The sequence below is a fragment of the Populus euphratica genome, unplaced genomic scaffold (assembly GCF_000495115.2).
Source record: "Populus euphratica unplaced genomic scaffold, PopEup_1.0 scaffold2370.1, whole genome shotgun sequence".
NCBI lineage: Eukaryota > Viridiplantae > Streptophyta > Magnoliopsida > Malpighiales > Salicaceae > Populus > Populus euphratica.
In genome coordinates this window covers 836-24,181 of record NW_011502211.1, presented here as the reverse complement: position 1 = coordinate 24,181, position 23,346 = coordinate 836, and the positions used below count along the sequence as shown (strand labels likewise).

General features: G+C 34.5%; 1 protein-coding gene and 1 pseudogene across 5 annotated transcripts; both read left to right on the top strand.

Annotated features, from left to right (window-relative positions):
- The first annotated feature begins 6 nt into the window (after positions 1-6).
- On the top strand, positions 7-22,405 carry LOC105118966 (alpha-L-arabinofuranosidase 1-like). 5 transcript variants are annotated; one of them, XM_011017031.1, is made up of 7 exons: positions 2,378-2,454; positions 3,306-3,424; positions 3,539-3,610; positions 3,685-3,788; positions 4,105-4,289; positions 13,408-13,551; positions 22,136-22,405. In XM_011017031.1, the coding sequence occupies exons 1-6, from the start codon at positions 2,451-2,453 to the stop codon at positions 13,452-13,454; spliced, it is 531 nt and encodes a 176-aa protein (XP_011015333.1). In that variant the 5' UTR covers positions 2,378-2,450; the 3' UTR covers positions 13,455-13,551; positions 22,136-22,405. The 5 variants fall into 5 exon arrangements, with proteins under 5 accessions (XP_011015330.1, XP_011015331.1, XP_011015328.1 ...); XM_011017028.1 differs by lacking the exons at positions 2,378-2,454; positions 13,408-13,551; positions 22,136-22,405 and adding exons at positions 7-107; positions 335-2,008 and having other exon boundaries at positions 3,731-3,788; positions 4,105-4,119; XM_011017029.1 differs by lacking the exons at positions 2,378-2,454; positions 3,685-3,788; positions 4,105-4,289; positions 13,408-13,551; positions 22,136-22,405 and adding exons at positions 7-107; positions 335-1,159; positions 1,358-2,008 and having other exon boundaries at positions 3,539-3,673.
- LOC105118967 (uncharacterized) lies at positions 4,904-19,794 on the top strand (annotated as a pseudogene).
- Positions 22,406-23,346: the final 941 nt, after the last annotated feature.

Sequence of the window (23,346 nt, the reverse complement as noted above, 5' to 3'; positions counted from 1 at the left end):
GTCCATGGCAATGGCATTGAAGCAGCAAAGGGTTTTAATGGCTATTTCTTCTCCTTCAACTTCAACCCTTCTTGGGTTTCACTCTCAGAGAAGCCAAGCTGAAACGGGTATGATTTTCTTTCTTCATACTTCCAGTAGTAGAAGTGGTAGGCCAAAGTACCAAAAGGGATGCTCTTTTACAAACATTGAAGATGCCTTGTGTTGCTTTAATCACATGGTTCATATGCATCCCCTGCCTCGTATTATCGAATTTAATGATTTTTTATCAGCTCTTGTCAGAATCAAACATTATGGGACTGTGCTTTATTTGTCCAAAAAAATTGAATTGCTGCAGATCGAACGTGATGTATGTCATTTTAGCATTTTGATTAATTGCTTCTGTCGCTTGCAACGTGTGGATTTTGGGTTTTCTGTCTTGGGGAAAATCATTAAGCTTGGTTTTGAACCCAGTGTTATTGTTTTTTCTACTTTAATTAACGGGCTTTGTATTAAGGGTAAAATTGCTCGTGCTGTGGAATTTTTTGATGAGATGGTGGAAAGAGGCTATCAACCTAATCTACATACTTATACCACGATTATAAAAGGTTTGTGTAAGATTGGTAAAACCCCTGTTGCTGTTGGATTGCTCAAGAAAATGGACAATGCAGGTTGCCAACCGAATGTTGTCACATACAGTACGCTTATTGATAGCCTTTGCAAGGATAGACTAGTCAAAGAGGCTTTAGATATCTTCTCTGCAATGAAAAGTAAAGGGATTCAACCGAATGTTGTCACTTACAATTCCTTGATGCATGGTCTATGCAATTCAGACCAGCTGGAAGAGGCGTCAGCATTGTTCAATGAAATGATGAGTTTCAACATCTTGCCAGATGTAGTTACCTTCAACATTTTGGTCGATACACTTTGCAAAAAGGGCAAGATTTCAGAGGCTCAAGGAATAGTCAAGACAATGATTGAGAAGGGTGTGGAGCCTAATACGGTGACTTATAGTTCGTTGATGAATGGATATCTTTTGCGAAACAGAGTTTTTGAAGCTAGAAAGGTATTCGATGCAATGATAACCAGGGGCTGTATACCTGACGTTCTTAGTTACAACATCTTAATCAATGGATGCTGTAAGGCCCAGAGGATAGATGAGGCAAAACAAATTTTTGATGAAATGAGTTTTCGAACCACTGCTACTTACAACACTCTTATAAGTGGTTTGTCTCAAGCAGGGAGAATTTTTGAAGCAAAAGAGCTTTTCAAGAATATGCATGGTCAGGGCTGCATGCCTAATGTTCTTAGTTACAACATCTTAATCAATGGATCTTGTAAGGCCCTGAGGATAGATGAGGCAAAACAGCTTTTTGATGAAATGAGTTTTCGAGGCTTAATTCCAAACACTGCCAGTTACAACACTCTTATAAGTGGCTTGTTTCAAGTTGGGAGGATTTTGGAAGCAAAAGAGCTTTTCAAGGATATGCATGCCCAGGGCTGCTCCCCAGATCTAGTAACTTACTCAATTTTGCTTGATGGCTTAAGCAAACAAGGTTACCTTGATCAGGCATTGGAACTATTTCGAGAAATGCAGAATAATTACTTGAACCCTGATTTGGTGATCTATAATATCTTAATTGATGCCATGTGCAAATCTGGGAAGCTTGAAGATGCAAGGGAGCTGTTTTTGAAACTCCATGTCAAAGGATTGCTGCCTGATGTTCGAAGTTGGACTTCAATTATCAGCGGACTTTGCAGAGAAGGATTGCTAGATGAAGCATACAAAGCTTTCAGACAAATGGAAAGGGATGGCTGCCCACCAGATTGTTGCTCTTACAATGTTGTTGTCCGAGGATTTCTCCAGAACAACAGTGCATCAAGGGCTGAACAACTTTTTCAGGAAATGTTTGATAGAGGATTCTCTGCAGATGCCCTGACCAGAACCTTGGCAGCAGATCTTTTGTCTAAAGACGACAATCTTGGTTTGAAGAGGTTGCTCGGTGAATCTGAACATTGTCAAGGTGAAAAGGTGATGTAAATTTTCTGTACCCAGTGCTGCTAGTTGTTGGTGCAAATATTACATGACTTCTCTTGGTTCAATCCTGTCAAAATTTTAACAATATTCACTTTCTTTTGTTTCATGTATTTGTTACTCTTTAGGACTGGCATTCACCTATTCTAGGTTATATTTTCATGCTAGCTCTTTTATGTGTATCCATAAATTTAGTGTTGGGTAGATTACCTGAATGAAAGTCATTCAAGTTTTCCTGTAAGTTATTAACTTATTTAAATGTTTATCATCTTGAATGACTTCAAAGACTCTTTTGCTTCAAGCACCCTGGATTTCTTCATACATCAATTCTTGCTGAAAATAATCCCTGTCCTACTGTATTTGCTAGATTCTTGGTCATTGTGCATTTCTGTATGAGGATGGATGCTACTCCCACTTTTACAAATAAAAACAAAAGAATATGGGTATGATGCCATTGAGTTTTGTTTTGTTTATGCTTGTTTGTTTGATCTTTTGATCTGTTTGTGGATTTGGGTGATATATTAATGGTATGTTACCTGGAAAAGAACTTTAGATCTTAGTATTCAGTATTCTAGAATTCACATCAGATGTTTGAGATCAATTAGGTACAAATGTTTATATAAATTTGTGGTTGATCAGAGTTAAGCAATGAAAGCAATTTAATTTTTCTCTAAGTGATTAAACATTTTTGAATTTTCATATTAAATAACTTTCAATACATGTATATGTATGCTATCTTTTTTGTTTCCCATGATGGTTTCTTTTGTTTGTGGATAGGATTGTATGTCTTTTTATTTGTTGAATATATATGTTATGTTTTCAAGGAATAGTCCTGTATCTTGAAGTTTTATGTTGTACAGTGGGAATTAAACTTCATGTGATTAGCAACTAGGCAGGTGGGATTTGAAAGAATCGGTATTGAGTCCATAGAAAGTAGCATGTACTTCTAATTTGAACTACTTACCCTCTATTTAGATGCTAGGTTTTTGAGGTGATATGACATTGTTTTTCGTGCCGCATTACTCATCTTTGCTTTTTTCTTCCAAGAGACCTTGTGGTAGTTGGGTTTTACAAGTTTGAAACTAAGATGTGTTTGTCAAATGATCCATAATTGAGATTTCAAAAATGAATTGCTATGATATAGTCACCTGATCTCAATTCTACATTAAGTTAAATTTGACAAATATTTTCTTCATAAACATTTGTCTGAAGGTCTGCAAATGTTACTCTTCACTCCAGATTCTGGAAGATAGACCGGTTTCAGAACTCAAATTAATGTGCTTTTTTCTACCAGGAAATTATCTCAAGTTCTATGATGCCAAAAGAAGTGCCTCTCCTGACATCAAGATAATCCCAAACTGTGATGGGTCTTCTCATTCATTGGATCACCCAGCTGATTACTACGATTTTCATGTAAACATCCCGTCACAATAGCTTTGTTTTCTTTCTGTTTTGCAGTATTGTACTTGTGTGTATTTTCATCAGTAGGAAAACAGAATGCTAATCCTCTTTTACTCTTTGAACTAGGTTTTTACATCTGCCAGCAACCTGTTTTCTATGACTCATAAGTTTGATCGCACATCCTGCACTTGTCCAAAGGTGTGTCATATGCCTTTTGACAACATACTGACTAAAATATGTGACAAATATTCATGGGATTTACTATTTTTGAGGCTTCGGTGAGTGACTATGCTGTGACTGGAAATGATGTGGGCACAGGAAGTCTTTTAGCTGCACTCGCTGATGCCGGGTTCCTCATTGGTCTAAAAAGGAACAGGTTTGTAATACTTGTTCCAGCAATCTTAAGTTATTTCTGAATGTGCTATTCAGTGATCAAGGGTCTGAAATTTTTAGTGCCTTCGTGAACAAATTAATAAAGAACGCCTTTGAAATAGTGAGTTATCATTCTATTTGATGCCATTTCCGTGGTATTGTGTCGATGACAAGCTGTGCACCACTTTTGTGTGAATTGCAAAAATAGGAGGTGCAATCTCATTCTATTCCTCAATAATTAATTCAAATTCAAGCATGCATGGCAAGGAATATCGTTTTCTTTTCAGGGTGCTGACACTGAAAGGAACTTTTATATGAAGGTGGAATCCAGATGCAATTGTCTTCAACTCATCAAAGCACTATGGAACTCCGAGCTACTGGGTGCAAAAATTCTTCAGAGAGTCAAGTGGAGCAACTCTTCCTGACGCTAAGCTACAGACAAATTCCTCTACACTTTTTGCATCTGCAATTACTTGGCAAAATTCAAACTTACCTGAAAATAAAGGTATGCTAATACCAGCATAGCTTGCAGGGATCATGGCCTAAACACCAATTTTAAGTTTTTATCCTTTTTTTTTTTTTTTTTTTATCAATGCTGCAAGTTTGAATCCTTCTCCAAGTGTGAATTTTGGGAACAGCGAAGTGAATCTCAAAGTTTCCATTGATGGATACTCATGATTGTCTGGATCAACAAAAGGTGCGCTCACATCCTCTAACGTAATGGACGAGAATTCCTTCGTGGATCCAAAAAAGGTTTCTGACATCTTTGTCATGACCCTCTGAATTTTCACTTTAATTTGGTATTCAAGACCCATATCTGAATTTTCAATGTCCTCAGAACCTTTCAATTCCAGTTTATGTAGCAAATCTGCTAACTGTCTTGGCTTCTTCACGTAATGCAGGTGGTGCCAGCACAAACTATGATCGAGAATGCTGACAAAGACATGGATGTTGTACTCTCTCCATATTCTTGAACTTCATTTGATTTGTTAACAGAATCACACAATATCAGGACGCCACAGAGTGATTCTTTCTCAAGATCATCAAATTAGAAAAATAAATTAATGCATGATGTTTAAATGTACGAAACAATCAAAATAATGTTACTTGTGGCTGGTGTTTTTGCCTCCTATTTATGTTAATTTAATGTGCATACCATAAATATGCAAAGGACATCAGCAATCAGGGACCATCTTCTTCTGCCATGGCTGACGTGAGTCGTTGTACATCATCTCATATTAGTTTCAAAGAGTGGCGCAAGGGTAAGTATGAACGCAACATGGAGCACTCACAATGGAATGAGCTTGATCAGTATCTAAAACAGCCTCCGGAGAAATTGGATAAGGATGGTGACGTATTAGCTTGGTGGCGAGACAATGCTCAAAAATTTCCAGTGCTGGGGAAAATGGCTCGTGATTTCTTAGCAATTCCAGTATCAACTGTCATTTCCAAGTCATCAGAGGTTATTAAGATGGCATCAGTCCTTGACTGTGTTCGTCCTGAGATAGCCGAGGCTTTGATATGTGGAAGGGATTGGTTGGACAGCCCTAACTGGAAGTAAGTTTTCCTTTTCTTTGTGCTCGATTTAAGTGTGATGCTTTTATATCACTGCTATCTGTTTATTTTTTTCTTCTTTTTTTTCTTCTTCTTCTTTTCTTCAGCAATTGATCCATGTTTGGATCCTCACTGGTAGTTGCTATTGGGAATTTCGACCGGTGATGTACTGATATTTGCTCATAGGAGGCCAAGCACACTGACACAATATTTAACGTGGTTCGGCAAAACCGCCTACATCCACGGGAGAAGCCATTGCATTATGTAAGGAGAGTACAAGATTTACAATAATAGAGGAGGAGGAATCATCCTCTCTTTGAGCAACTCTCAACCTCACTCTATTTCTCTCATTTTGTGCTGCAATGGCAGCCCACTCTCTCCTACATTTCTCACCTTTTTGGCTCTACTTCCTCTCTCTCATTTTGCTCTCTCATATATGCCTTTATTTATAGGCATTCATGGAAGCTCTTCTTGGTTTGTTGTCAACATTGATGGCTACCAACTCTAGCTCATTCAACAATGGTGGCCACCAACTCTATCTCATTCAACAATGGTGGCTATCAATAGTCAATGGTAAATGGTTGGTGCCTTACATGAAATGACAACCAACCTAACAGTTGCTAGTACTGTGAAATAAGTTTTTACAGGTAAACACTGGCCTTCTCTTTTATTTCCAAGAACAAGATTTGTCTGCAGAGTGAAAAATCAGAATGCGCATACAATCTGCAGTCTGCATGAACATTAGAACTAGGCTGGAAAGTAATTCTGAAATGAAAACAAATAGCTAGTAACAAGGTACATTAATTTTCTATGGCGCAGGGTCAACCAGGCTGAGCATATCTGACTTGGATGCTGTAGAAGAAGAGTACTGGACATTAGAACCTGAAGTGACGAAGACTTATTATTTGCTTAATTTTATAGATGTAATTTGAAACTACGTGTGAGTCCGTTTTGGCTTAAAACAAAGCAAGAAATTGATTATTGTTTTTTGGTATTTAATGGTTTTAACATTCTTTGTGAAAAATAAAAAATCTAAAAAAAATATTTAAAAAACAACATTATCTATGTTTTTAAAGAATAACATAACATGTTTTTAAAAAACTATGTTTTTTCTTTATCAATTTAATTATTTAAAAAATTTATTTAAAAAAATAACAACAAAAACATAAATAAAAAAAAAACATCATTATCCGTCACTTCACCTATTTTTTCTTTATCTATGTTTTTGTTGTTAACTTTTTTCAAATTACGGATTTTTCCGATTCCTATTATTATGTTTCTAAATTATTATACGTCTTCGAAATTATTTTAAAAATTATTTATTTTCAGAAAGATTTTAGGTGATGAAATTTTAAAAAATATAATAATTAAAGTACAATTTGATCTAAAATTGCGGATAATTTTAACAATGTAGCCAAATTGAAAAGAGAAAAACAAAGGACCATTAGAAAACGTTTCGAAACTTGAATGAAGGTTTTCCTTTCGGTCTTTTTCTCTGGGAGAGAGCAAACCAAGGTAGAGCTCACTTTCCTTCACCAAAGAAGCACACAGAAATGTCACGGGCAACGTAGACCGGGAAACCCCTCAAACCATAAAGATTGCAGATTTCCTTTCAATCAAAACGAAGATGTCCCTCCTCCTCTCCAATCCTCTCACCTCTCTCTCTCTTCCCTTCCCTCACTTTCATCTCCAACTTTGGCCTTCAGTGCAACCCCAGGTACCCACTTCTCTAAACTAGTCTCATGTTTGCAGTTTTTGCTAATATGGGCTTTATCGAAGATGCATTTTACGACTTCTGTTTTTGAACGCTTTTTTGTATAAGCTTATTTGGCTTCACTTCATGCTCACTTGGCCGTTTCATCAAGCACTTATCACTCGCCCCCTAGGTTCAACCAGTTCCTGGATGCTCGTGCTTTCTAAATTATTTAGATGAAGACTGGTCTTTTCTCTGTTATAACCACCGATTCAATGGAGGGTTTGCTGGAAATTATCTTTTAAACCCACCGATTCAATGGAGGTTTTGCTGAAAATTACTAAATATTTGATCTTTCTCTTGGATTTAGTCTTAAAGGCAGTTACAATAAAGTTTGTTTATTTTGCTGCCGTAACCTATAATTGAATCTGGGTTGTGCTTGAAATTACGAAATATTTCATCTTTCACTTTACTATAGTCTTCAAGACCCATATCTGAATCTTCAATGACCTCAGAACCTTTCAATACCAGTTTATGTGGCAAATCTGCTTTGGCTTCTTCACGGTATGCAGGTGGTGCCAGCCCAAACTATGCTCGAGAATGCTGACAAAGACATTGATGTTGTACTCTCTCCATATTCTTTAACTTCATTTGATTTGCTAACAGAATCGAACAAAATCAGCATGCCACAGATTGATTCTTTCTCTAGATCATCAAATTAGAAAAATAAATTAATACATGAGTTGTAAATATACGAAACAATCAAAATAATATTACTTGTGGCCATAGTTTTTAAACCCGGCCCGGTGGCTGACCCGGTCCAAGGCCCGGGTTCCGGGTTTTGACCGGGTCGAACGGGTCGGCCGAGTCAATTTCTATTTAAAAAAAAATTCAAAACGACGTCGTTTTAATAAAAAAATAAATAAAAGTCAACGGGTTACCACCTGGTTTTGACCGGGCTTTGCCGGGTTGGCCGGGTCACATCGGGTCATGACTTACCTTATTTTTTCATCAACCCGGCCCGGTTTCAGCCCCGGGTCGGCCGGGTCCCGGGTCAACCCGCCGGGCCGGGCCGGGTTTTAAAACTATGCTTGTGGCTGGTGTTGTTGCTTGCTATTTATGTTAATTTAAGAGGCAAATTTCACCTTGTAATATAATATTACCAGAGAATATAAAACATGTTGCTCTTTTACTGTGGATGCTGAGACATTTTGACTGCGGATTGTGGCAGTGTGATACCGGTTTTGCCCTTGGTGAATTCATTGCTGGGTGTTGTTGGGCAGCTGCTGTCTTGGTTTTTGGTTGCTTTCTTTGTTAGATTGCCCGTACTACATTGCGGACATTTATAAAAAATATCAATGTATAGTAGTGAAAAAACAATATTTTCTAAAATTAAACAAGTAATAGGTCTTGTTAATTTTAAAATAAGGTTTATTATTTTTGCTCATGATACAAAGTTTGACATAATTTAAAAACAAAATACATAGAATAATAATGCATGCTATTTAAGCACACCAACAAGCTTAACAATAGAAATACTAACATGAAAGTCTAACTAATAAACTTTATTTTAAAATTTATAAGCGCTTCCAAAATATTTTTTTTATAAAAAAGTAGAAAAAGGTAGAAAAGAAAGCTGGATTTTTAGTTTCTCTGCCTCTGCTTTCTCTGCGCTTGGTTTCTTTTTTGGTTTATCAGCATCTTCTATTTTGTTGTCATTTGTTGCCATCTACTGTTTTGGTTGTGCTTTGTCCATTAAAAAACTTCTGTGTGGTCGTGTTGTCATGCTCCTAGCATTACAGGGCCAAGGTGAGATTTAACCAGCAACAATCATACAACAACGTTTGAGGCAGGGGATCATGTGTGATCTTATGCATAAATTTCTTCCCTTTTTTACACGAATTTTCGTATCTATCAGCCACACCACCTGCATTTCTACACTTGTGCATGCATGCCGATGGGGTTAATACTTTGCTAGCCTTTTTTCGGGTTTCCCTTCAATTGAATTATAGAGTACAATGCATATTTATGGATGTGGAGCTTGAGGAAACTTCTCTGATCAACAAAAGGCCAAACATTGACTTAAGAATTTAGCATTTTGATTTAGAAAAAACATGCCGTACATCACAGAATTTGACATTTTGCTTTAAAGCATGGAGTTTACATTTACTTAGATTTACTTTGGGATAGAACCTCAGTTGAAGGAGATGTTAGGTCTTTGAGTGGTTCCATTCTCTGTTTTTTTTTTTTTTTTTTAATTTTTTTTTTTTTCAATTGATAATTCAGCTCATTTAGTCATTGAAGATGGTTCTGTCGGTTTGAGAGAGCCACGGTCAATGACTTGTAGAATTTGTCAGAATGAGAAGACTGAGTTTCTTTTTTTGCTATACTGTGATGTGTAAAGGTCAGCAAGCATGTGGAAATGAAAAACAGATGATATTGGGATTCATTTGTGCTGCTGTTGGATATTAATTTGTTTAGTTTTTGATGTCGTCTGTTTGCTTCTTTTGTTGGATCCTATTCATCTATACTTTCGAGGTTGCTTTTTTCTCTTTTGTTGGTTGGGGGATATCATCGTCTGTTTTTTATATCTGTCGTGCCTGTATCTAGCATGTGCATGCAGACTTCAAACTTTATGGGTTCAGCATTTTCAATTCTTCTTCAAGCTAAGGCTTTTTTTAGTCAGTTCTCTGATTTTCTTATTTGCGTTGTCTGGTTTGGTTGTCCTGCTTTTGTGCCCAGTCATTGTTCTTTATTATTTTGCAATTCTGCCTGGCAGACAATGAAGGGCTTCTGGTGTTTTTCCTACTGATTTGGTGTCTTGCTTCTGCTCCTTCTCTCTTAAAAGTCTGCTGCTGCAGCTAGATATGCTTGCGTTTCTGTTTGGTTAAGAGCAAGCATCACGTTTGCACACGACAGGTAAGCCTTTTATTCTCAAGTTATTTGTTACTTCTCCCCATTTCCAAGCGTATATGCCCATGCTTTTTTGCAATGGTTTGCTGTCTGGAAATAAACCACAGCTGCTGGTTGTTCTAGGTTAATGCTTTGATAGAATTGTTGCAGTCACTTTGTTTAATATATCGACCAATTTTCCTGACTTTTTCCTTGGAGAAAGGGCTTGAAAACATCTGGAGTTCCAGACATGTTTACTGTTTTATATTTCTATACAAGTGGTTCTATTTGCGTGCTTGCTCAATTGCTTTGCAGGAGGAGGCAGACCATGTTGGCCTTTTGGTGTTTTTCCTAGTGGTTTGGTGTCTTGCTTTTGCTCCTTCTCTCTTAAAAATCTGCTGCTTCAGCTATATATGCTTGCGTTTCTGCTTGGTTAAGAACAGCCATCATACTTTGTTGTATGCGGTTCTACACCATGTAAAGGTGGGACCACCACATTAATTTCTATCTTTTGGTATTCAAATTAATGTGGTTCAGGTATCCTGCTTTTGTGCCCAGTCTTTGTTCTTTATTATTTTTCAATTCTGCCTGGCAGACGATGAAGGGCTTCTGGTGTTTTTCCTACTGATTTGGTGTCTTGCTTCTGCTCCTCCTCACTTAAAAGCCTGCTGCTGCAGCTAGATATGCTTGCGTTTCGGTTTGGTTAAGAGCAAGCATCACGTTTGCACACGACAGGTAAGCCTTTTATTCTCAAGTTATTTGTTACTTCTCCCCATTTCCAAGCGTATATGCCCATGCTTTTTTGCAATGGTTTGCTGTCTGGAAATAAACCACAGCTGCTGGTTGTTCTAGGTTAATGCTTTGATAGAATTGTTGCAGTCACTTTGTTTAATATATCGACCAATTTTCCTGACTTTTTCCTTGGAGAAAGGGCTTGAAAACATCTGGAGTTCCAGACATGTTTACTGTTTTATATTTCTATACAAGTGGTTCTATTTGCGTGCTTGCTCAATTGCTTTGCAGGAGGAGGCAGACCATGTTGGCCTTTTGGTGTTTTTCCTAGTGGTTTGGTGTCTTGCTTTTGCTCCTTCTCTCTTAAAAATCTGCTGCTTCAGCTATATATGCTTGCGTTTCTGTTTGGTTAAGAACAGCCATCATACTTGCACCGGACAGGGAAGCCTTTATAAAGTCAAGTTCTAAGAACAGCCATCATTTAACTGTTGATCCTTTACATCTTCTTTGGTTCTTTACGATTCAAGTCTCCCATGCTTCTTGCAATCAAGAGCATACAACCATGGGAAAAAAACGTATAATTCTGTTATTCGCGCTGCAAATAAAAATTGCCATGTCCAAGCTTTGATTTTTATTTGGATTTCATTTTTGTTGTTTTGGTTACATAAAAACAACATAAATTAAAAGTTTAAAAACTAATAAGGATGAATTATAAATTTGAAAGGCAGTTAATTACTAATTTGATGTTATGCTACCAATGGTGAAAGTAGGGCCTGGCTCTAAGATTTACAGTTAATGGAAGAGGCTGTATAAAAATCAATTAATATTTTAATTTTCAAGAAAATTGAAGTACAAAAAAGAAAACTTGAATTTTCTGTTCGAACGTAATATTTCTCTATCTAGAAATTTTTAAGAATAGCTTTTTAATTTTTGTAATTTGTGTTGAATTTGAAAAATACTTCTAAGAGGTACTCCACAGTTTTTAAATACTAGTTTTTTTCCTTCTTTTTTTCTATTTTTTACTTTAAGAAAAAAAACATGAACCATATAATTTTCTCCTTTATATTCAAGCATTTGTTAACAGTGTAAAAGGTTAATTTATTATATATATATATATATATTGTTTACTATAGATTTAGTTTTTATTATAAATCTAAATAATTATTTTTTTAAGTTAATAACATAAATGTTTAATGGTAATTTTTAATTTGAATAAAATAAAGTTAATATTCTTTAATTAGATTATCACAAATACAGAAATATTAAAATAATAATTATAAATTATGATTTTGCTCTTGCTTAAAAAATACATTTTTTTTTAACAAAAAGGAGCATGTATTTTTAAAAAAATATTAAGTGTTTTATAAAATTAAAAAAAAATTGATACTCAGGTTATTTACTCAATTTGAGTTTAATAAGCACACTTAATTCAAAAACACAAATAAAAAAAATGCAGTAGTTGTAAATAAAGTGGAAAAAAAACAAAAAAAAAAACTCAAATTAATCACCCATCATGGCCCAAGTCAATCAACGGGTCCATTGCTTAGGAGTTAGGTCCCACCGTCGTGATCCTGTGAGATTTGTCCTTTGATTTCTAAGAACCAGACAAGCCATCTCAACACACGTCGTCCACATCTTCACTCATGCCCTTCCAAGATTGCAAAAGATCTGAATGGAATGGAGGTCCAATTGAATGACACTATCTTTAAAGTGAACTGCAGGTAATTCCACGAAGGAACGTATGCTGGAAGCAAACGGCGTTTGACTGTAAGAAACGAAGAGTGAAAGAGTCCTTTGCGCTTCGATATATTAATGGCATGTTACCTGGAAAAGAACTTTAGATCTTAGTGTTCAGTATTCTAGAATTCGCATCAGATGTTTGAGATCAATTAGGTACAAATGTTTATATAAATTTGTGGTTGATCAGAGTTAAGCAATGAAAGCAATTTAATTTTTCTCTAAGTGATTAAACATTTTTGAATTTTCATATTAAATAACTTTCAATACATGCATATGTATGCTATCATCATTCATGGTATTCTGGTTCAAGTTTGATGCCATGGCCAAAGTATTCTTTTTGTGTTTTCACACTCATGAAAATTCCAATTCTTGAGGCGTTTATCTCCCCATTTCTGTGGTATTGTATAGATGGCAAGCTATGCACCACTTTTCTGTGAATTGCAATAATTGGAGTTCCAATCTCATTCTATTCCTCAATAATTAATTCAAATTCAGGCATGCATGGAAAGGGATATCATTTTCTTTTCAGGGTACTGACACTGAAAGGAACTTTTCTATGAAAGTAGAATCCAGATGCAATTGTCTTCAAGTCATCAAAGCACTATGGAACTCCGAGCTACTGGGTGCAAAAATTCTTCAGAGAGTCAAGTGGAGCAACTCTTCTTGACGCTAAGCTACAGACAAATTCCTCTACACTTGTTGCATCTGCAATTAATTGGCAAAATTCAAACTTACCTGAAAAATAAAGGTATGCTAATACCAGCATAGCTTGCAGGGATCATGGCCTAAACACCAATTTTAAGTTTTTATCCTTTTTTTTTTTTGGTCAATGCTGTTTTTGCAATTTAACAAATATGGCATAATCCATCGAGTCAACTTTTGTGGTCTTCCCAACATGACATGCTGCCGCTTGCTGACGACAAAACACAAACACTCGTAAAATCGGGTTGTAAGAGTTTCTAATTGATTTTTTTCAGCCAAGTTCTTACTTTCCGGAAAATGAATTTTTCAGATTGTGAATTTTGGGAACAGCAAAGTGAATCTCAAAGTTTCCATTGATGGATTGGGGCTCAGCTCACAATTGTCTGGATCAACAAAAACTGTGTTCACTTCTTCTAATGTGATGGACGAGAATTTCTTCGTGGATCCAAAAAAGGTTTCTGACATCGTTGTCATGACTCATGACCCTCATGAATTTTCAATGACCTCAGAACCTTTCAATTCCAGTTTATGTAGCAAATCTGCTAACTGTCTTGGCTTCTTCACGTAATGCAGGTGGTGCCAGCACAAACTCTGATCGGGACAATGTCAATGGTTTTTTCTAATGTAAACAATATGTTATCGCGAGGTTCAGTGTTTTTAAGAATTAAAAAGAAATTGATTCGCAAGTTATTTACTTCACAATTAATTCACCGATCATGGGCATATAAAAGCAAGGAAAAAGCAAGGAATACCAATTCAATCAATGGGTCCCTCCAACACCATGATTCTGTAAGATTTTTCCTCACATGTCCTTCCAAGATTGCAACGCATGTCCACTAAGAGCTACTTTAATTCAGACCTTTTTAAAAAAGTGAACAGATCTGATGGAATGGAGGTCCAATGGAATGACGCTATCTTCAAAGTGAACTGCAGGTTCCACGAAGGAACGCATGCCGGAAGCAAACGGGGTTGACTATAAGAAACGAAGAGTGAAAGAGTCACTTGCTTCGATTCCCTTCATCAAATCTTGTTTCCTTCGATGGCCTCTCCCCTGTCTTGCGTGTTGATGGTGTGTGCTAAGGCGATTGAAGGTGATCGCTTGGATGTTGCAGATTTTCTTTTGGCAGAGGTCTTGTTAATTTTAAAATAAGGTTTATTATTTTTGCTCATGATACAAAGTTTGACATAATTTAAAAACAAAATACATAGAATAATAATGCACCTTGTGCTTTTCCCTTGCTACCAGCCGCAAGCATTTATGAACCTTTCTGCAAGTTTGCTGGAATCACCAGTAAATATGCCATTGCTGATCATGCCTTGAATTCGGGAAATAAACGACTCCACATTATTGACTTCTCCATCATCTTCTATTTTTGGTTGTGGAATTCTTTAATTAAAGAGCTCAAAGAGCAGTATGGTGGCCTACAATCAGTCCTAATAACCAGTATCGCACCGAAACTGTCAAAACACGCTTACCATCTCCGTCGCAACGGGGTATGGCCTACGGCCGGAAATGTGGAATTGAGGCAATTGACATGCAATAGTCCGGATGATATTGTCAATTGTCTTTCCAAACTCAGAAGGAAAAGTAAGGATGAGATCGTGGTTGTGAGTTGGAATTTTACACTCCACAAACTGCTTGCACAAGATGGGGCAATGGAGCAAGTGCTTTCAAAAGTGAAGGATTTGGGAGCGGACATCATGGTAATTGTTGAGCAAGAAGCCAATCTTAACAGCCCTGATCTTTCGGAGCGGCTCGAACAATCATTCCAATGCTACCCTGTTTTTGAGTCACTGGAGAAAATGTGTAAATTCCCTGTGTTATGGGAGATGTATTTCAGGCGACAGATTGGGAATGTGGTGGCATGTGAGGGCGTTGACCGGGTCGAGCGGATTGAGTCATTTGCTCAATGGCAAAATCGCCTATCTCGGGCTGGGTTTTATCCAGTTCCCCAAAAGGCAGACGAGTTTAAGGAAGATCTTCAAAAATGTTTAAAAGAGGATTATCCTCCATACTATGTAGAAGAATTTGGAATCGAAGAGAAGGAAGGGCATTTCGTGCTACTCAGGCACGGTTTTCCGGTAGCTGCAGCCTCAGTTTGGAAGGTCACTGATCCTCCTCAATTCAGTGGCGGTGAATAATCCAATTCCATCCTTTCCTTTCTCTTCTCTTGTTATACTAATTTATCCATCAATAAATTCATTGTGTGCATTTTCACTTTAGGCCACTGGAAAAACATGTTGACAGGTCTTTGCACGATGCAAGATACAGTTGATGACTCAGAAGGGATGGCGAGCTCCTCTGAGTCTGAGGATGATGAAGAAAATAATTCTCTAGTTTCCATAATGGCACATAGAAAGTCCACACAGGTATCGTTCTTTCTTTTCTTAGATTTAACAAATTCCCCAGTTTTATCTTTACGGCATGGGGAGATTGCAACAACTTCAAATTCCTTAGACATGAATTAGAAACTTACAATATAATTCTTGCTTTGATAAATGGCAAAAAAATCAATCTAACAGAGTTTGATCCACTGCTTGTGATATATATTTTTTTATCTTGATGCCATTACTGGTGTCGTTGATCTCACAGGGCTCTTCAATGAATCGAATAGCTGCTTCAGCTAAGTTATATGACATATTGGAATATATATGTGATCTACACGAGTTACCACTGGCAGTGACACGGATTTCCTATTACCAAGATGGTAATACAAATTCAAAGGGAAAGCGTATTCTATGTATTGATGATAGCGCTTGCTATGTAAATGATTGTAATATGGATGGATTTGTGGATGAATATGCACGCCTTCGTCTGGAGGAAGGACAAGGTATCGCCGGAAAAGCACTTCAATCTAATATTCATATCCAGCATGACATTTCCGTGCTTGATCCAGCTGAATTCCCTTGGGATGATTACGGAATTATCTGGGATATCAGAATCTGTCATGCTGCTTTTGCTATAAGGCTAACTAGTAACCACCCTTGCAAGGATGATTACGTACTGGAATTTGTTCTCCCTAGATTCATGAAAGAGACTTCAGAAGTAGAACTTTTGATAAATAAGGTGTTGCTTACATTGCAGAGGAAATGTTTAAAGTTGTGGAAACTTGGGGTTAGAGACATCAATGAGGCTAGATTGAACGCAACCAGCATTGAAGCAGAAGAAACACGCGAGCTTCTTGAACAGGTGCTCTTCTATACTCTCTCGTTTTACAAGATTATTATTTGTTTTTTTTAATTAAAATTTTTTATTTATCATATTTCATCATCTTAAAAAGTATTTTCATTTAATTTTTTGATTTTTAAGATTTATTTTTTATTATTTTAATAAACTTTTAAAAAATAAAATATTATTAAATTATTTTCCAATCTTTTTTCATAATATTAAAATTATTTTTTATAATATTATTAAATATTAAAAAATAATTTATTTTTCAAGAATTTATTTTAAAAATTTACTTTTCAACAAACAAACAAGCATATATGTCCTTAAAAAAATATTTTTGATGAACAACATCATTTAAAAATTATAAAAAAAATTAAAATACCATATTATTTATTTATTATATCAAATTTGATCTTTTAATTTTTAATTTTTATATATTTTATATTGAATCTTTTATTTTCAATTTTATTTTTTATATTTTGATATAATTTTATTTTTATATCAACTTTGATTTTTTATATTATTGTTATTTATTTTTTTATCATTTTTTTAATTAAAGTTTTTATCTATCAAATTTAATTTTTATTTTATTTAATTTTTATATATATAAGATTTATTTCTTATTATTTTAATAAATTTAAAAAAAATAAAATATTAACAAATTATTTTTTAATTTTTTTTAAATATAGCTAAATATCAAAAAATATTTTTAACTTATTTTTTTATAACATGATAACATGATGAAACACCAAAAACTTATTTATATTTAAAAAATTATTTTTAACAAATAAATATATCCTACATATCATTTGCTATAAAAATATTCTAGGTGGCTGAGGTATCTAAGAAAATTAAGATTCAAAAACTTCAAATTAACTTTTTTACATTTAAAAAATAAATTTTAAAATAATTTTAAAATTAAAAATTAAACCACATAAAAACATAAAAATAACTTGTGATTCGTTGTGATTAGGTTATTTAAACCCAAAAACTATTATATGGTAGCGGTTATTTTTTAAATAATTTTTTATAATGAAATAAATATTAATAATTTTTTAATGTTATAAAAATTATTTTTACTATAATATATTAAAATGATTTAAAATATATAAAATATATTAAATTTTAATAAAAAATAATTTTTAAATTTTTAAAAAAAATACAGATTAAACCATTTTTCCAAACTCTGGCAGACGGGATAAAAAAGAACCACTGTTTTGAATGGACATCGATAATATGTCCAATCACAGCCTTCTATGTGGCAGATTTCCTTCCGCAGCTTGCGCAAGGGGTGGAATAGTTATTGTTCAGTAGATAAATTACATTTGATAATTCGCATATAATAAAATCCATTTCGCCTCCGTTTTGCTTGTATGTTCAACTATTCAAGAAGACACAATCTGCCAATTTTATTAACTGGAATTGGCCTTCATGTTGCCAACATCCTACTTCCCTATCTCTTGACAGGACGTCCAAGAACAATCTGCTATACCTGCACCTGTGTGGGACAACTTCGTTAAGCATACGGATCAAGAAAGAAGTCGTCTAAACATTGCGACAATGATGATTAAGCATGGATACCCCTTGACTATGGTTCAATATGAGTTTTTTGTGAATAATTTTCAGCCAGTGTCTAAACTTTATTCAAAAGACGTAGTTGAAGCTGATGTCCTTGCTATTTGCAGGCAAGAGAAGGAGAAACTCATCAATTTTTTTGATAAGCTCTCTTGTCTCTTGAGTTTAACACTTGAATTGTGGTCATCTAATGACAAAATGATGACCTACTGTTGCTTCACCGTGCACTTCATTGACGATGGATGGCAGCTGAAGAAGAAGATTCTTGCTTTCAGGAACTTACGGTACAACTATGACATGGGGACTGTACATGAAGTCTTTAAAAGTGTGCTTGCAGAGTGGAGCATCAACAAGAACGTTCGCTTCATCTTCCTGGATATAACACCTCCAAATGATCACATGATTGGAGAATTAAGAAGTAAGGTTTCTGATCAAGCCCCACGTATCCATGGACATCTTTTCTGTGTTCCTAGTTATGCCCAAATTCTCAGTCTCCTTGCTCAAGATGGATTTTCTGAGATAAGGAGTGTGCTTTATAAGATAAGAGAATGTATAGAGTACGTCAACGGAAGCTCACTTAGAAGGCAGAGGTTCCAGGAGGCAATTAATGATGGGAGTTTGCTGGACAGGGAAATGCCTCCTCTAGATGTTCCCGCGAGATGGGACACTACCTTTCTTATGCTGGAGAGTTCATTGGAATTTATAACAGCTTTTAATCACCTAGAGCAATTGGATGATGATTTCAAAGTGAATCCATCTGCGGGAGAATGGAACAAAGCAACAGCCGTATTTGAGTGCTTGAAAGAGTTCTGCAAGTCAACATGCAATTTTCCGACAAGCAGAGATGATTATTTTCTCAGTGTTCGTGATGTTTATAAGAATTTGCATGGCTGGAAAGAGAGCGATTATGTATATGTTCGCGCTATGGCAAATAGAATGAAGGGAAAATTTGACGAGTATTGGAGAGAAGCTAGCTTGGCTTTGGGAATCTCAGCAGTTCTTGACCCAAGCTATAAATTGGGCATTATGGAGTATGGCTACCGGCAGATATACGGCAGTGATGCTTACTTGCGCTACTACCAGAAATTCCTTGACAATCTTATAGGTGAATACAATAAATATGCAAAGGACTTCCGCAGTCGGGGACCATCTTCTTCTGCCATGGCGGACGTGAGTCGTTGTACATCATCTTATATTAGATTCAAAGAGTGGCGCAAGGGTAAGTATGAACGCAATACGGTGCACTCACAATGGAATGAACTTGTTCAGTATCTAGAACAGCCTCCGGAGAACTTGGATAAGCATGGTAACGTATTAGCTTGGTGGCAAGACAATGCCCAAAATTTTCCAATACTGGGGAAAATGGCTCGTGATTTCTTATCAATTCCAGTATCAACTGTCATTTCCAAGTCATCAGAGGTTATGAAGATGGCATCAGTCCATGACGGTGTTCGTCCTGAGATGGCTGAGGCTTTGATACGTGGAAGGGATTGGTTGGACAGCCCTAACTGCAAGTGAGTTTTCCTTTTTCTTTTTTCTCGATTTAAGTGTGATGCTTTTATATCTCTGCTATTATTTCATCTTCTTTTTTTTTCTTCAGCAATTGATCCATGTTTGGATCCTCACTGGTAGTTGCTAGTGCTGTGAAATAAGTTTTTCCTGAAGTAAACACTGGCCTTCTCTTTTATTTCCAAGAACAAGATTTTGTCTGCAGAGTGAATAATCTGCAGTGTGCATGAATATTAAAACTAGGCTGGAAAGTAATTATCAAATGAAAACAAATAGCAAGTAACAAGTTACATTATTTTTCTATGCTGCAGGGTCAACCAGGCACAGCACATCTGAATTGGACGCTGTACAAGAATACTGGACATAAGAACCAGAAGTGACGAAGACTTGTTATTTGCTTAATTTTGTCATGGATTTGGAAAAAAAAAAAAAACTCTTGATGTAAAAAATGATATGGAACAATGTTTGAGTGTGTTTTAAAAGTGTTTTGTTTGAAAAAACATGAAATTAATGTTTTTTTTAGTATTATTTGATGGTTTTAATATTTTATATTAAAAATAGAAAAAATCTTTAAAAAATATTTTTATATATTTTTAAATAAAAATATTATTAAAAAACTATATATAATCCTAAAAGTATTTTGAACATAGGCTGCACTATAATCTCCAGTAGTCGGATTTTATAACTGTAACCTGTACAGTGACCTGAATGTTATGGAAGATAATTGAGGTCATTTCGGTCTATAAAAAAACTCAGCTTAAAGATAGCATTATACATCAATTCCCTTCAAATTACGTATTTTTCCGGATACCTATTATGTTTCTAAATTATTACCTGTGATTAAAATTAATAAAAAATTCTTCAAAAACAGTTTAGGTAATGAAATTAAAATAATAATAATTAAAGTACAATTTGATCTAAAATCCCGGATAATTTTAACAATTAAGCCAAATTGAAAAGAGAAAAACAAAGAACAGTTTGAAAACGTTTCGAAACTTGCTTGAAGGTTTTCCTTCCAGTCTTTTTCTCTGGGTGAGAGCAAGCCAAGGCAGAGCTCACTTTCCTTGTCCAAAAGAACCACACAGAAATGCCACAGGCAACGTAAACTAGGAAACCCCCAAAGCCAAAAAGATTGCAGATTTCCTTTCAATCAAAACGAAAATGCCCCTTCTTCTCTCCAATCCTCTCACCTCGCTCTCTTCACTTCCCCCCTTTTCATCTCCAACTTTGGCCTTCATTGCAACACCAGGTACCCACTTCTTTAGATTTGTCTCATGTTTGCAGTTTTTGCTAATATGGGCTGTATCGACGGTGAATTTTATGATAGTATTTCTTAACATCTCCTCTCAAACATTTTCCAGTAGTAGAAGTGGGAGGCCAAAGCACCGAAAGGGATGTTCTTTTACGAACATTGAAGATGCCTTGTGTTGCTTTAATCACATGGTTCATATGCATCCCCTGCCTCGTATTATCGAATTTAATGATTTTTTATCAGCTCTTGTCAGAATCAAACATTATGGGACTGTGCTTTATTTGTCCAAACAAATTGAATTGCTGCAGATCGAACGTGATGTATGTCATTTTAGCATTTTGATTAATTGCTTCTGTCGCTTGCAACGTGTGGATTTTGGGTTCTCTCTCTGTCTTTGGATTTAGTCTTAAAGGCTCGTATCTGAAACCTGTGCTCGTGCTTTCTATATTAATTAGCTTTTATTCTAAAATGCGAGGCCCGCATGTTTTGTTTTTTTATTGTTTTTTTGTTTTTCTTGTAATTTTTTTTTAATTTTTATGTTTTTTTAAAAAAAATTTATCAATTTTATTTTTGAATTTATTTTTATAATTATTTTTTGAAATATTATCAACTGCTACAATATTTTCTCATATGATTTTTATTTTACTATAATATTTCTCTACATATTTTTTTCTAAAATTATTTTTTTAAATTTTTTTTTTTAATATTGAAATGGTTAATAATTTAGTTTTGTAGTTTTTTTCTTTAAAACATTATGAATTATTAGAATATTTCTCTGCATGATTTTTCTGTTTTTTAATGATTTTTTTAAAATTATCTGAGTAGATTTTTTTTTAACATTAAGTTGTTTAAAAATTACAACTATAGTTTTCCTCATAAAATATTGTGAATTATTGTAGTGTTTCTCTACGTGAGTCTTTTTTTCTTTTATTTTTTATATTTTTTTTAATTATCTTTATTGCTTTTATTTTTTTTCATGTTAAACTGGTTGAGAATTTAACTTTGTATTTTTTTTCTTTAAAACACTATGAATTGCTATAGTCATTCCTCATATGGTTTTTTTGTTATGATTTTTTTAAATTATCTTTGTCAATTTTATTATTTTTATATTGAGCTGGTTGAGAATTATAATTGTATATTTTATCACAAAACACTATAAATTGCTACAATGTTTCTCTATATAATTTTTTTTCCTTTCATTTTTTTAATATTTTTTTAAAATTATTTTTATAGTTCTTTTTGAAAATATTATAGATTATAGTAATCTTTCTCTGTATAATTTTTTTATGGTTTTTTTTTTAATTTATAATAACATATTGATATGCCACAAGCCCACGAAAGCATGCCGACATGGCATCTAGTTAGTTACTATAAAGCTTGTTTATTTTGCTGCTGTAAATTACGAAATATTTCATCTTTCACTTTAATTTAGTCTTCAAGATCCATATCTGAATTTTCAATAACCTCAGAACCTTTCAATTCCAGTTTATGTAGCAAGTCTGCTAACTGTCTTGGCTTCTTCACGTAATGCAGGTGGTGCCAGCCCAAACTATGATCGAGAATGCTGACAAAGACATGGATGTTGTACTCTCTCCGTATTCTTGAACTTCATGTGATTTGTTAACAGAATCACACAATATCAGGACGCCACAGAGTGATTCTTTCTCGTGATCATCAAATTAGAAAAATAAATTAATACATGATGTGTAAACATACGAAACAATCGAAATAATGTTATTTGAGGGTGGTGTTTTTGCCTGCTATTTATGTTAATTTAACAGGCAAATTTCACCTAGTAATATATATATATATATATATATATATTAGTTTTTTTTATCTGTGCTCCGCAATGGTTTAATATTTTTTTAAAATATAAAAAATATTAAGAATATAAAAAATATTTTAATTACCTTGGGCTTAGGTTTGGTATTTGAGTATGGAGTGGTTCCCGAATCCAAGCGGTGTTTGAGTCTGGAGTGGTTTCAGATCCAAGATACTTAAACCTAATATTTTTTTGGGTTTTGGTATAGGTTAACCTAGAAAAATTAATATATATATATATATATATATATATATATTTGAGGTTTTAATATTTCATATGAAAAAAATTAAAAAATAATTTGTGGACATAAGCTAAAAGATTATTTCAAAAATTTTTTTTATCTTACATTGAAAATATATTATCTTATGTTATTAAGTTGAAATATTTAAATTAAATTTTTTTTTTATTCTGTATTGAAAAAACACATCCTTTTTCTTATAAACATAGAATTTATATATTAATAAGTTTCAAATCTCACAATTTTGATTTGGGTTAGTAACCACCTAAAAAAAAATATAAAAAAAGGGATCTCTAGCACTCTAGCAGGAGAAAAATACATTTGAAAAAATATATATCTCTACCGAGTTTTGATGGGTCACTCAAGTCTCGAGTTAACCCGTTGTGCCGGACCGAGTTCAATAACTATACTTAAACAACAAAAAATGAGCTTGAGAGCGTTAATAATAACTTATTCCCTTCTTCTCTAATTCAATAAAACAAATTAATTGATTTTTAAAATTTCAAAATATAAATTTAGGTTTGTTTTTGCATTGTTATTTTTAAATATTTTTTAATTTTATTTTTGACTCAAGTGCCTGAGCTTGGCAACCAAATCAAACCCATTCATTTTTTTTTAATGTCAGACCCAAAATACTTGGGTCTAGCAGCCGTGTGAAACCCAAGTAGCTTGGGCCTGATATGA